At 39.6% G+C, this 15,975-nt stretch overlaps 1 protein-coding gene across 2 annotated transcripts in view; it reads right to left on the reverse strand.

The window, feature by feature from the left end:
- Positions 1–215: 215 nt before the first annotated feature.
- The window catches only part of mrpl11 (mitochondrial ribosomal protein L11), a 43,164-nt gene continuing 27,404 nt past the window's right edge, over positions 216–15,975 (reverse strand). For both annotated transcript variants that reach the window (XM_026917414.3, XM_026917415.3), the window contains exons 3-6: positions 8,246–8,341; positions 1,978–2,071; positions 1,289–1,448; positions 216–444 (exon numbers count right to left, since the gene is read on the reverse strand). In XM_026917414.3, coding sequence (XP_026773215.1) covers positions 342–444; positions 1,289–1,448; positions 1,978–2,071; positions 8,246–8,341 — 453 coding nt within the window. In that variant the 3' untranslated portion in view covers positions 216–341. The remainder of the gene's footprint in view (positions 445–1,288; positions 1,449–1,977; positions 2,072–8,245; positions 8,342–15,975) is intronic.

Consider the following 15,975-nt stretch of genomic DNA (forward strand, 5'->3'; position numbering starts at 1 on the left):
AGTGGTGCAGTTATTCTTGAATATTTTATACTGTTCCACTCCTGACCCTTGCACCTGATGTACGAGTGGGACGGAGAGATCGACACAAAAAGGGCAAGTGAAGAAAAACAGAAAAAGAATCTAGAGAGAAAGATAAAAAGAGAGAGAGAGATGGGGGAAGGGAAAGAGTGTTATGAGAACTGGAGGTCCAATAACCACTAGGAATACAGCTGAGGTAATATAAATTTATTTTATTACCAAAGGGGGCCTTGTGTAAATTCAGGTTTTCTGTTGTCTGCACAATGCAGGGGTGTATTGACATGGAATATAAACAACAGGCAGATACAGTGGGATTATTTTTATTATTTCTTTTTTCCTGTGGCTGCCTCCATGCTAGCTGCTGCTTCTTCCTTCAGTCTCTCTTCGCGCTGTCGGAGAAACTCGCCGTAGTCTTCGGGTGACAAGCTGACAGAGCGATGACAAGAGAGGAGTGAGGGAGCAAGCGAAAGACATACCGCAAGAAGAGAGGGGGGTAGAGACAGGAGGTGGAGAATGAGAGAAAGAGAAGGGGAGGGGATTGAGAGATACATCAGCATTACATTAGAATTTCAAAATTCTCTTCAGTTCATTGAAATGCAGAACAAATGTCTTTCATGCATGCATGATGAGTCAGGCTGGTTGTGCTTTAGTGACAAGGTTCATTCAGCCAGGAGCAACAATGTCATCTTTGAGACATCTGAGACCTAGTTAACTAATGTAATGAGGTCCCATTCTCATACCCGTTCCAAATGCTAATAAATCACATTGGCATCATGCCATTTCGAACTGTTGTTTGTACATCAGTTACCAGAAAACTGTTTTGCCAAGAGGTAAACAATCTGTGGCTATAAATATGTGCATAAAGCTATTACCTAGCCCTCACTGAGATTCCTCATCTTTATTTAACTATTAATTATGCAAACGTTAAAAATGCATTTTTAAACCAGAAAGAGGGTGCATATTGAGTAAAATCTCAGCTATTCACTAGGGAGCAGAGAATATTTCATATGAGCATGACACACAAATCTGAAGAGTTTTGAATTATGTCAATATGACTGATCTACATTGATAAAAAAAATTTTAAAGTTTGCATGATAAGATGAATAAAAAAAAATGTGTTACTATGCATCCCCCATGCCTAATACTAACCAAATGCTAGTTTAATTCTTATGAAAGTAGTAAAGATGTGCTGCACGTATAAAGTCTTGCATATGTGATAGACTTTTGTGTCAGTGTGTAATGCTGCGAGAGGCAGAATAGTGTTTCTCACTCTCTGACGACTTTGATGCCGAGTGATCTGGCTGATCCGATAATGCTCTTGACCACGTTCTGCACGGAGGCGTCCTGCAGCTTGAAGCACTCGTCCTGTGCCTTGACCTGTGCTATCTCATACACCGCCCTAACAGACACCATACCAGCCGTCTCATGCCCTAGTGAGAACAGCAGAGGCACAGAGCTGGTTAAGAGTGGAGAGATAGAGTCAGACATAGAGGAAAAGTGGGGGGAAAAAAACCCTAGAGCACAAGAGCAAAAGCATAAAAGTGTAGCAGTGTGAGAGTGAGAACACTACCAGAGTACTCAGAAGGAGGGGTGCAGGGGAAGAAAGAGGAAACTTACGAGCAGTCAGAAGGAAAGGAGAAGTGTGGGTATTAAAAGAGCAGCTGTTAAGAGAGGATATAATTGAAGCAGACTTGAACATAGGAAAATGAGGCAACATTTACAATTCTCTTTCCTTCATGCAGCACCTTTATGCCACTGATTTTCTCTGAATAAATTTCCTGCCTCCTCTGGCATGGCTCAGCATAAATATATCATCAATCAAAAAAATTCAATCTGAAGTCAGCCTGTCCATTTGTAAAATACAAGCTGGGACTGAGGCACACAAATGGGCAGTCGGGAGCTGCAGGAAGGCCTTGACGATGTATGACCACAGCTTTAGTTATAATAGGGCTAACTCACCAGTTTTTCCTGCTCCTTTCTCGATGCCTGCGGCTTGTTTCAAGAAGTAAGATACAGTGGGCTGCCCGATCTTCAAGTCATACGTCCTATCTGGCTGTAGGGAGGAAAAAGAGAGATGCTCAATGCTAGTTCATTTTTTAAAGTCAGCAAAACAAAAAAGGGAATATAATGTCAGAATGACAGCAGTAACAAATCTACCATATGCTAAAAACACGGTAGGCACAGCTGCAGTGTGTAATCTCAGTAATGTTACTTTTATATTTGACTAACTTTCAAAGACATGAAAAAGCCTGTTGCTCATATTTACAAAGATTTGACCATCGTCCACCCCTAAAACTAAGGCACCGGTCTCTCCATATGCAACATGCAGCTATTAGTGACACTCTGGCCTCAAACTCTGCAGGTGAACCCTATCTAATTGCTATTCACAGCTTCAAACAGTCTTTTGTAGATTCTCTGAAGCTAACATGTACGCACACCACACACACACACACACACACACACACACACACTAGTTTGGGCTGCTGCTACTGAAGCTTTAAGGCACGGATTAAGCATCACAGAGTGGATCAAAGACAATGAGCACAGAGCAGACAGCCTAATGGGACCATTGGGAATTCACAAGAGTCCAACAAACGCATGGCCCAGCCGGAATCGACTGCAGCCATCCAGCTAAACTCTAAAGCCAACAATGTCAATTAAACACCACAGTAAAATGGTCCTTACCTAGCTGAGACCAGCTAATCTTTCACTTCTGCCTCCCTAATCCATGTGACTACAAAAAAAAAAATTGCTCTAGGGTCTGCTTTGCATTTGGCTGTTAATCATTATTGTTATTTCCTCTTTTGTTTTGAATGCCAGGACATTTCTTCACTAGCCATTTGCATGATGGCAACATTGACTCACAAGACAATTGCAAAGCAGCAGTACTCAAAATTGCGTCAATTATGCTGTCGTTAGGAAAAAAATATGGTAAATGATACGTTAATGTATATAAAAGTCTTCTTCAGTGAGACCAAAGAGCTCAGAGAAATGCTCAGAGAAATTTGTCTGATATTATGGGCTATTACACAATATGTTATATTCATTTAATTTTTTATTGGTAACAGTTATAAATAGATAGCCAATTAAGGTCAGCGGATGGAATGTCTCGGTTAAGTATTAGTATTATGCTATAAAACAGCTCGGTCTAACATTAAATTTGACTTATCCCACCCTGACGGAGTGAAGCTGGCAGGATACTCTGCTTCTGGAAGCAAGATCCAACGAAAGTCTATGAATGTTGAAATAAATGTTGTTTATGATCAGCAGCCTGCACAAAGGTACATGGTCATTCACCAACTTCCCCAGGCTTCAGTGAACCATGGTCAGGGTCATAATGTTTGAAGGGAAGAAATTTGGTCCAGCAGTGAAATTACTCATGCAGAAACAACAAAAAGATCTCCTACTGCGCCACAGGGCTCCGGGCGTTGCATAAGAGGTATGTACCGGTGACCACAGCTTGTTCATGTAGTAATGTGTTTAAAATCTTATCCATTTCATGACAAGGGATCACTATGAAGTAGCTGCAATGTTTTTGAATAAATAAATGAATAAAAAAAATAACTAACTAAAAATAACAAATAAAATGTTTAATCGCTCTGGACATTGGGAAGCCATCATTATATATTATAATGATCTTTTGGGTATAAAAAGGATAAAGGACTCGGGTTCCATTGTTAATAGACATAGTAAACAAAACAATTAATGTTTCGTAATATTTCCTGAAATTTTTGGTAATGGCTGCTTCAAGCAAGGCCTGAGACTCACCTGTCCTGTTCAGACTTTGTATTAAGATCTGTCTCAGGTGATGTGACAGATAGGCATACACACCTGGTATTTTCTTGTGTTTCCGAAGCATATTTAATGACTAGGAGAGTTGCCAAAAGCAATCTGATATCACCTCAAAACCAGACCCCAAAAAAGTAGCCCACCACCAAACCTCAAACAAAATCTAATTAAACCATCAGCTGCTCTTATTGGTTGACAATCTGTGCTGCATTTTGTGCAATGTTCATTCAGCAAATCACACCTCACATGCTTTCAACAACCACACAAACAAGACATAGCTCTTAACCAAAGGAGAGGGAAGTAGAAACCTGAGCAAAATAAGTTAAAGACACAAATTTAGTCTCTGTCTAGTGGGGGCACTGGAGTGCAGATACATGTTGTGAGTTTGGGGATTAAAAAATTAGGGATAGGCAACACCACTGATTGTATTTTTGATCAAAGACCAGGTAAGACACATCAATAGACACAGACTATTATCCCAATAATTCGAAAAGACTTCTAGTATATATAAAAAGAAAAAATTTCCATAGTGACAATTTGCACACATGGAGGTTAAGAATTATATGTGAAATAAATACTTTGAGACTATTCTCTCTCTGGGTGCTGTGTAATTATAGAAATAAGCCTTACATATCACTTACAATATGAATTTTCTCTTGTTCTCTCTCTCCATCCTTTCTGCATGCCTGGAAGGCTGCCATTGTGTGTGAGTGTGTGCATGAAGTGGACTGGCAGATGGAGGGAGATGGTGGAAGGAGCTGTCATTTCATATGAATCTTGCATATTATTCCTGAGACAAATGGTTAAATGGTTCTTTGAAGTTCAAAAATAGTGCTTTATATATTACAATTATGCCACAGTTGCCTCCACAAAGTCAAGTAACTGGTTATATTCTTTCTTCCATCTACACTGTGCGCAAAAAAACCCAAAAAAAAAACCAAAAAAAAAAAACCAAAAAATCATCCTCATTAAAAAGACAGTTGGCAAATTTGTTTACTCAGCTAAACATAGTTATGCCAAATATTTGGTGAAGTAGTTAGCTAAAAAGTAATTAAACTTATCAGCATCAAGTAACTTTGATTAAAAGCACAAGTGAAGCACAAGAGAAAGAGTGATAGCGCCGAAGGGGACTGTGTTCTGAATGAGGGAGGAAGGGCAGTGTAGGAAGACTAAAAGAGGACTGAAAGATACATACAAATCATCACAGGAATATTGCTGTTTAATTATTTATTTAACCTACTTATTCACGCTTTTAGTCTTATTTTAACACAAAGACAAAATGAAAGTGTTATTTCATGTGTGATGGGGACAGGGAACATTTTATCACCACACTGTTGGTTCAGGTGAAGCAATGTTAACTCATGCTAAAATGGCTAGCAAATATTCTTGGGCATCTCATGTTACTATGCATGGAGGAATATTTTGGATTAAACAAACAAGCATACATTTTGTAATGTGACAGTAAAAATTGCACAAAAATATGTACTGATCTGTATTGCTATATGTATTGACATGTGTGTGTATGTGTATACATGCACACACACACGGGCACGCACAAACACATCAGCCATAACCTTAAAACCAATTGGCTAATATTGTGTAGGTTCCCCTTTTGCTGCCAAAACAGCCATCGAGGAATGAACTCCAGAAGACCTATGAAGGTGTGCTGTGGTATCTAGCACAAGACGTTAGCAGCAGATCCTTTAAGTCCTGTAAGTTGCAAGTTGGGGCCTCCATGGACTGGACTTTTGTCCAGTACATCCCACAGATGCTCGATCGGATTGAGATCTGGAGAATTTGGAGGCCAAGTCAACACCTTGAACTTTTTATCATGTTCCTCAAACAATTCCTGAACAATTTTTGCAGTGTGTCAGGGCACATTAACCTGCTAAAAGAGGCCATTGCCATTTTGGAATATCTTTGCCATGACGGGGTGTTCTTGGTCTGCAACAATGTTTAGATAGGTGGTACGTGTCAAACTAACATCCACATGAATGCCAGGACCCAAGGTTTCCCAGCAGAACGTTGTCCAGAGCATCACACTGCCTCTGCCCGCGTTCCTTCTTCCCATAGTGCATCTTGGTGCCATCTCTCCCCCGGGTAAACGACACACATGCACCCGGCCGTCCACATGATGTAAGAAAAAAGGTGATTCATCAGACCAGGCCCCCTTCTTCCATTGCTCCATGGCCCAGTTCTGATGCTCACGTGCCAAATGTAGGCACTTTCGGCGGTGGACAGGGGTCAGCATGGGCACTCTGACCCTTGACACATTCACTCAGATCCTTACGCTTGCCCATTTTTCCTGCTTCCAACACATCAACTTTAAGAACTGACTGTTCACTTGCTGCCTAATATATCCCACCCCTTGACCAGTGCCACTGTAACATCAATGTAATTGCAAATATTTGTGCAATTCTACATATTTTCCAGGTCATTTGTACTAGTAAGAAAGGAGCATCAGCTTCTTTCTTACAAATACCAAGTACTGCACCGTCACATGCTTAAAAAGGCTTAATAGTGCAGACAAAGTGGATGTTTGGTGATGCAGCCTATTTTAGTTGAAGTTGGGTGGCAAACAGTATTTATTCACTAAACCAAAATACTACTGTACTGGCTGATTTTGAATGTCAAAACCCCTAATGCACTGACCCATCCGCAGGTATGTGCATTTCTGACCACACAAACTGGGGAAAAATGGCTTACACCAAACCAAATTAGCACCATGTCAGCGTTATAGCAGCAAATTAAGCTTGTGGATGCACAACAATAGAGTTCTTAGAGGAATATCTTAATAGCTAACACAAGTATGCACCATAAGTGCTCAATATTATTAGAAAATATTGCAGATATTGATGTATGCTGGCCAAGTCACGAAGAAAATGAATCCTTTGATATTAGATTTAATACTTATTTGCTTAGGTATTGAGAGACAGAAGAAAACATGAAGGCTATCTTGTCAGCCCAGAAGTGCAAATAAGAAAGGAATGAGTATGACATTTCCAGGTAGGCTATTTCTGCATTTCCTAAACACTCCAACTTCATTCTATAGCTTTACAGTAAAATCAGATATAAAGTGTACTAGCATAAGACAGTTGAAAACAAGAAAAAGGTGATTGTAGTTACTCTTTTCCACAGTAAATGTCTCCTTGCTGTGTCATAACAGTGCTACTGTACTTTGAACACCACAGAAACAACAGAACCTGACTTTTCCTGTGTCTTGGCATTCACAGCAGCCATCACTGACAAAAAAAAAAAAACCTCAAGGGGATTAAATCTAAAGAGAAAATGTCAAAAAAATCTAGTGTCTGTCATTTGAAGCCTCAGACTGATATCACAGCAAAACAAGATCAATTACACATGCTTTTTCACAGCAAAATATTATATTTTTCACTTTTCTCCAGATATGCAGGTTGGATTTGGTGACAGTGTCATGGTGTAAAAGCCAAATGTTACTTAATGATAATGCCTACATTTCTCAGACCATGAAATGTCTCCCTAGAAGATGCTAAAAGACAGAAAGTGGCAGTGCAAGAACTTCCACTGAGGCTGTCAGAAAGAGCGCTTAACCCGAGCACTGTTAAATGAAAAAATGAAAGAAATGAAACTGGAACCTGCTTTAAGAGCTTCCGGTTAGTCATGCGACCCCTATAGTTTGTCATGAGTAACCCTTACGAAATGAAAAGAAATCCTTCACACCTTCAGTATTGAGTCTCTCAGCCTGCCACACTGGCACTGACTCCGCATGCAGCACTGCGCATACGAATCCATCTTTATGTAAGAGCTTAAGACAGGCTGCATTTTGTCCATTATATTATTTCACCTGGTTGGTGAAAAATAAGCAGAAGAGAAGAGAAGGAGGCACGACGATTGTGTAGGGGGAGATGGAGAAATAAGAAGCGTCAGGTAAGGCTCTCCTAATGCACCCAAGACACAAATCATTCAAGCTGCTTCCATTACTCTACAAGGCACTGAAGCTAGTACATTACCAGTATTAACTCCAGGAGGTGAAATGATAACAGTGTCTTTGGCAACTATAATAAAGAAGATCAGACAGGTTCAGTCCAGGTGAAACCTATGTGCATTGCATCAAAGCGGATACTAATTCCAAAGTCTGTGCACCGTAGTCGATTCCAGTCAAATCGATGATTCCATTTGAACATAATATCCATGCAAGCTTCAATCTACACTTTAACATTCATACTGCATGAGTGGCTGCCTATAACAAGTGGGTTAGAACCATAAATGGGCATCTCCAAGGACTCATATAAACTGGAAAAATGAATATGGGCCAAGGCAGATAGTGATAATGTGCCACAAGACCAGGGCCATGTGGGAGAGCCTGCTGAACAATATGGTTGGATTTACAATGCAAACTCAAATGAAAGCTAATTAATTAAAAAAAAAAAAAAAAAAAAAAAAAGTGTTCACATTTTACCTTGACATTGATCTTGATGGGAAGAGGAATGCCTTCTTTGAGGTCCTTAGTTTTCTCATTGAAGTCCTTACAGAATGCACCAATTGGGATCCCTCGCTAGAATGACAAAAAGACAAGAAAGAAGACTCTGTAAACAAATTCATACGTCTGAATAGGGCCAGGAAATATGATGCTGTAATATTGATATAGTGATAATTTATGTCAATTTCTTGAGGCATCATTAGTATTCTTATAACAACTGCAACCTCTGATTCTAAGTAGCTGATTAGATTGTAATATCGATCTTCCTTTTCAGTGTTAAATAATTTTTGTAGACAATTATACTTTAATAAAAGTATAATTGAACATAGTTTTTTTTTTAAAAATGTATATTGCGATGCATAGTGTATATTGTAATATGATATTCTTGTCATATCAGCCATATCACCAATCTGAATCGGTACATTAAAAAATTCAGACGGCCAACTAGTGGTGGCTTTCATTAGAAGAATACCAATTACCCTTTAGAAAGGCAGCATGGTGAGTGTCAATCATTCAATAACTTATTGGTGCACTGCAAGCGCCTGTGCATGCTTGGCTGCCTGTGTTAGCACATGAGTGGGAGAATGGAGGAGTCCATTTAGCCAAGGGTGAGAGTGTGTGTGTGTGTGTGTGTGTGTGTGTGCGTGCGTTTAGAATATGGCAGTCATCATGCCTGTGAGACGTGATAAATGAGATCTTTTTTACTGCTCCCTGCCAGATAGAGAGCTAAATGTACAGCTGACATTAAGTGAGCACTGGCTGCCATTTCCTCTACGCTCCTTCAATTCAACATGGGTGCATTTTCTGTGACTCTAATTCACAGGACACTACTAATCAGTAATTTTATTACAGGAAAGAGAGAGCTATGCTGACCTTCCCAAAGGCACCATGTTGACTAAGACTCACTTTTTATCCTGCTGTCAAATTTACAGTAAGGACAGGCTCTAAATTTCTGAAGCAATTCATTTATTGTCAGCCTGACATGTCAAACAATGTCAGACAATCATTTTAAAAAACTGAGCATGGACTTAAGAATGATTTCAAAAATTCAAGATTCAAAAGCATCTTTGCTGTACAAGGTGATTACCATGTGGCGTTTAGTTGATCTTTGTCAAGCTCGAACACTAAATATGGATGTTTTGTCCTGTTTAGCAATCAATATATATTCATAGACATGATAATAATGGTTCACAAATTCACTGGTGTCCAAATATGAGATAAAAAGTAATTTGCTGATCCTATCTTTCAATAGAACAGTAATAAAACCTCCATCAAACAGATAACAAATAGCCTTGGCCTGGACCACAATAATGCAGCTAAGAAGAACTTAGAAGCAAGATTTATTTGAGGACATTTTTTTTCTATGACAAAATTGCTGCCGTTGCCATGCCAACACAAAGAAAATACTACTGGTCTGGATGAGTTAAATGCTTTTGGACGCAGGCACCAAGTAATCTTCCTCTTGGCAGATGGCATTACTGTGGGGCTGGTGTGTTGCATTTGAATTTGAAAAAAGAAGAGGAAAAACAACTTGTGCTAATAAAATGCAAAACAAAAGCGCCCGAATCCAGTCTCCCTGCTGACTTGCTTATTAACAGCAATCTCATGTGAACTGTCTTGGCATCTATGCTAACTCTCATTTAGCTGAAAACAACAGAGCTGAGCAAACAAGGGAGGTGGGGGTGGGTGGGGGGTTTTGAAATTAAATCTAATTTTTTTCATATTAGTTTTTGGTTACTGGGACAGGCTCATCAGATCAGCCTCCAGTAAAGAGTCTAGGATTTAAAGCTGATGCTGTCCCAATTCTTTCCATCTGCCTTTTAACTACAAAGCTAAGAAAAACACTGCAATTGGAAGGTAGTTCTAAATATAAAACAGATCACCTGCTAGAGAAACTGCAGACATGTTTATAAGGAAGGCACATGAGTGTCATTGTAGGGGACTGGGACTGGAGATGGGATATAAGCATGAGCATACTGGAGCACAAGACAGCCAAATCGAGTCAAGCAATGGCAGCCACAATGGATGCCTAGATGTTTCATTATCATAATTGTGGCCACTATAAGATTGGAAAACTGTCTCTGAGTGAAAAGAAGATTCAATATCTTTGGCACTCTTTCTAAAGCATGGTGGTAGTTCATAGAGATGCCAAGTGTTTAATACAAAGGGCATAGGGTTTTCACTTTGATGCTCTGGCCAAATTGACAGTCCAGCCTGCTAAAGCCTGGGGATCTAATCATCCTGATGTCAAGCAGTCCAATTAAATCCTTTCTTTTCCAGCCGTGACTGATAAAAGAAGAGTAGTCAGAAACAAAATGGTTGCTCTACATCACCTTGATGGGGGCATTTAGCTTCCCCTAGACAACTTACTCAATACTTCAGAGGAATATTAAAGTTCTTTATCATTTTGAGACTCTCATAATGTATCCTTTATGACAAGAGGTCTTAAAAAAGAAGATTCTTCACACTCATGCCTGATGAAATTTGTAAAAGTAGATGCTGTCACAGCAGAAGAAGGGATATAAACACGCCACTTTACTGAAAACCATGTTTTTAAAATTACCTTAAAAATGGTAACATGCCCTTACAAATTTTGTTACTTCAGTCTCCTCAGCGGATAAAACCATTTAATGAATAACTAATTTATGCTCCAATTTTCTAATCAGGACAACTGACCCCCTTCTTATGTCTTTGAATAGAAAATAAGATACAATGGCACTTAAATTTAACACAAAGTAGTAAACAAATTGCTACACCTCATGTTATTACCAAACAAACAAAAACTATTTTAATGTTTTGCTTTACCTGATTCTGTACCAAACTTCCAAGGAATAAGCCTACCAGGGTTTGCAGTCTAAAATTCAAAGGACTTACTATTTAAAATCTTGCTGATAATAATAACAGAGCCACTTTATAAAGGGCACTTATAATATCTTATGACCCGAAACATCCATAAATGTATCTTTCATTCAGCTCCTGTCTGGTCAGTTGTACAGGATCTTTTGAAGAAAGGTCATTTTACTACAGTTTTGCAAAATTAACTTTCACAGAACTGTCTTGCTGGATTAAACTTTTATTCAGTCAGCTCCAGAATTATCATCACCACTGGTAAAGATGGTTAAAAAAGATGAAAAAATACTGTGGTTAATTAGCTTAATCTCACACAGAATATTAGAGAACTTTAGTTGGAAACTGAAATTTGACAAAAGTGTTTTGAAGTGCATTTATCAGGCAATGGATATAAAATAAGTTACATCCCTGAGAATGCTCAAATCCACTGATTTGCAGAACATGGTAGCATTTTGGGTTTACCAAGTCACCAAATCTACATCTAAAAATCTAAATCTAAAACTAGATACCTTCATTCCGACTAACTATGGAAGACATGCCAAAAGAAAGCCTTTTTTCCCCACCCAACCATAAATGTAAGCATCTGGAGTTCACGACTGTAACTTTTAATTGAACCGGGTTTTATGGTCTGAGGAGCCACAAATACGAAAAAGAAAAAAAGAAATCCTCACTCTGAGGGCCTGGGAACCTGGGATAATGGACACAATTAAGTTTTCAGAGATTTTATTCTGGCTATCTCTGCCAAGAAGCCTCAATTGGGTTGTGGTTAGCTCTTCCAGCAATACAATTATATTCAAATCCACAAAAAAAGTGGTTTCATGACAGGAGAATCAAACTTAAGACACTGTCATCCCAATCCACCAATCCACCATTGAAAACCTGTAGGGTGAGCTGAAGAGGAAATACCACAGTAGAGGACCTAAGACCCTGGAGGATCTCTACGAGCGGTCTCAGATTCCTTGCTTCATATTATAAATTTCAGCATGCATTATAAGAGAGTGCATTATAAGGGTGCCAATAATTCTGGAGCTTTTTTTTTTTTTTAAAGTGCTAATTTAAATAATTTAGGAAGAGTGACTCAGCTGTTCAGATATCTAGGGAAAGTTCATTCCACCACCTAGGTGCCAGAACAGAGAAGTGTCTCGATGCATGCCTTGCTTGTACCCTGAGAGATAATGGGACCAGTCGAGCAGTGCTAGAGGATCAGAAGGAACGTGGTACAGTGCGGGATGTGATAAGTGCTTTCAGATAAGTGGGTGCTGGTCCATTTTTGGCTTTGTAGGCAGGCATCAGTGTTTTAAATCTGATGCAGGCAGCTACAGCAAGCCAGTGGAGAGGGGGTAGCAATGGGGTGGTGTGGGAGAACTTAGGAAGGTTGAAAACCAGTTGTGCAGCTGCATTCTGGATCAGTTGCAGAAGTCAAATAGCGCTCAGAAGAAGATCTGCCAGGAGCGAGTTGCAGTAGTCCAGTCTCGAAATGACAAGGGACCGAACAAGCACCCGAGTGGCCTGTGTGGATAGAAATGGACAAACCCTTCTGATGTTATAAAGGAGAATGAGCGTGTCAGATAGCAATGTGAGAGGAAAAGGACAGTTGATTGTCCATGGTTACCCCAAGGTTGCATGCAGTAACCAAAGGTGAGATCAGAGAGTTGTCTGGGGAGATCGCAAGATCTTGACATGGAGATGAATAACCTGGGATGAACAGCAGTTCAGTTTTGCTGGAATTAAGTTTCAGATGATGAGCTGTCATCCATGATGAGCTATCTGCCAGACATGCTGAGATCTGAGCAGAAACACGAGTGTCTGAGGGAGGGAAGAAGAGGATGAGCTGAGTGTCATCCGCATAGCAGGGGTATGAAAACCCATGTGATGATATGACTGCATCAAGAGATCAAGTATAGAGGGAGAACAGAAGAGGACCAAGTACCGAGCATTGTGGGACACCAGTGGAGAGTCTGCTGGGAGAAGGTGTGGATCCCCTCCATGTCTCCTGATATGACTGACCTTCCAGGTAGGAAGCAAACCATTGCCATGCTGAACCATGAATTCCTAGACTCATGAGGGTGGACAAGAGAGTCTTGTGGTTCACTGTGTCAAACACTGCTGAAAGATGAAAGAGGATGAGGACTGGTGACAGTTTGGCTGATCTAGCAGCATGCAGCTTCTCAGCGATGGCCAAAAGGGCAGTCTCTGTGGAATGTGCTGGTTTGAAGCCAGACTGATTAGGATCTTGGAGGTTGTTCTGTGAGAGATAGAGAGACAGTTGATTGTAGACAGTTCTTTTGAGGATTTGAGAAAGAAAAGAGAGAAGAAGTGATACTGGTCAGTAGTTTCTGATGTCAGAGGGATCCAGACTGGGTTTCTTCAGGATGGGAATAACCCTTGCTCTCTTGAATGCAGTTGGTACATGACCAGATGTTATGGAGCCATTGATGATAGTGGTGATAAAAAGGGAGTTGGGATAGAAGTGAGGTCTGGCAGATTTTTCAATCTTCTCATCATAAAAGGTGGCAAAGTCTTCAGCAGTCAGGGAGGACGGAGCAGGAGGAGCCAGTAGGTTGAGTAGTGAAGAAAAGACGTTGTCGACCTTGCGAGGATCTTGTGCAGAAGTTTCTAGTTTTTCCTTGTAGAAGGCAGTCTTAGCAGAAGTCACTTCAGATGCAGATTCTTTAATGCATGAGCATCACTGGTCATACGTACAGTGCAAACAAAGTTTCCCCTGAACACATTAATGATCCCAGCCTAACTCAACAAAGAGCAGTTCTGTGAAGCATTAACACTGAATTAATGCGATCTGTCCTATGAGTACAGGGACTGATCCTTATAGCTGAATTTTGAACAAGCTGAAGTTTGCATAGAGCAGGACACAGAGACTAAAATGCATAAACTGACAAGAACATGTGAATTTAAAAAAGGACAATTTTGCACAATGTTTCATGCAGTGTGCATTTTTGCTCTAGTATTAGATCATTGTGACGTGCAATACTTGAAACCACAAAAGTAATCCACAAGAGTAAGCTCCTGTGTCAAACTTTTTTTTTTGTTTGACCAAAAGATTCACTTGCAACATGTTCTGTACTTTACGGGGCTAAACATTTTTTTCTAGTAATGGTAACATCACTGCAACCTCCACAACCAGTATCCGACACAGAAAAACTGGCACTGAAAGAACAAAAGTCACAATGAAATAATTTAATAGAAAACGAACAAGTTGGCATCTAAACTGTTTTCCATTGTCATTTTAAGGTTATCACAAGGCAAATTAGTTTAGCATCTCAATAATATATCATAAATTTCAAAATCCATTATATATATATATATATATATATATATATATATATATATATATATATATATTATATTATATTATATTATATTATATTATATTATATTATATATATATATATATATATATATGCACACACACACACACACACACATACATATACATACACACACACACACACACAAAATGTAATAAACTTTTATAAACAAAAATTGAAAAACATTTTTGAGTCCACCTTTTATAAATTTGATTTGAAATGTAAACAGTGCATAGTTTTGAGTGTATTTATTCAGAAACAGATGTTCTAGGCCAGAGCAAATAGCTTCAGAATAGGCAGCTTTTTAGTTTTTCAATGCCTGCTCCTTCAGTAAGCCATGGAGCTATATTAATGGGTCACGACTTTCACAAAGGAAAACACACGAAGAATGGCAGTGGAATGGGGTTCAGTATATTAAATGCAATATACCTTTGCAGCCTCTTAAATACTGCAAGATGTCAGAGCATCTCTTGTGAAGTGTTTCTGGTATGCAGTGGTTAGTACCTACCAAAAGTGGTCCAACAAAGGACAACCTGTGAACTGGTGTCAGGGACATGGATGCCCAAGTCTCACTGATGCACCCAAGTCTCATTGATGGGGAGTGAGGGCTAGTTCATCAGGTCCGATCCCACAGAAGAGCTACTGTAGCACAAATTGCTGAAAATGTTAATGCTGGCTCAGAGTGCCCATGCTGACCCCTGTTCACCACTGAAAGTGCCTACACTGGGCATGTGATCATCAGAACTGGACCATGGAGCAAAGGAAGAAGGGGGCCTGGTCTGATGAATCTCGTTTTCTTTTACATCATGTAGATGGCCTATGGGAAGAAGGCAAACCGGCGGAGGCAGTGTGATACTCTGGGCAATGTTCTGCTGGGAAACCTTGGGATCTTACTTTGACGCATACCACCTACCTAAACATTGCTGCAGATCAAGTACACCCCTACATGGCACCAGTATTCCCTAAAGGCAGTGGCCTTTTTCGGCAAGATAACGCACCCTGAGAGACTGCAAAAATTATTCAGGAATAGTTTGAGGAACATGACAAAGAGTTTAAGGTGCTGACTTGGCCTCCAAATTCCCCAGATCTCAATCCGATCGAGCATCTGTAAGATGTGCTGGACAAACAAGTCCAATCCATGGAGAGAGATCCCATCAACAGTTACCAAATGCAAATTCAACACTTGGAATCAACTCCGGACCATTTATCTTCTTAATTTGTCATGAAATAATGAGGAAACAGGCCACACGCTAGTGGCCATGAAACTGCTTATCAGTCAATTGTCCAATTACTTTTGAGCCTGTGAAAATGAAGGGACTATGTAAAAAAAAAAATGGCTGCAATTCTTAAACGGTTAATGAAATACTTTTATTAAACCCCATGAATTAAAGCTGAAAGCCTACAATTACATCTTGATTGCTTCATTTCAAGTCCATTGCGGTGGTGTACAGAGGCAAAATTATGAAAATTGTGTCACTGTCCAAATAATTATGGACCTGACTATATATGAGCATGTATAATATCCATATAATT

The sequence above is a fragment of the Pangasianodon hypophthalmus genome, chromosome 7 (genome assembly GCF_027358585.1).
Source record: "Pangasianodon hypophthalmus isolate fPanHyp1 chromosome 7, fPanHyp1.pri, whole genome shotgun sequence".
In the NCBI taxonomy this organism is placed as follows: Eukaryota; Metazoa; Chordata; class Actinopteri; order Siluriformes; family Pangasiidae; genus Pangasianodon; species Pangasianodon hypophthalmus.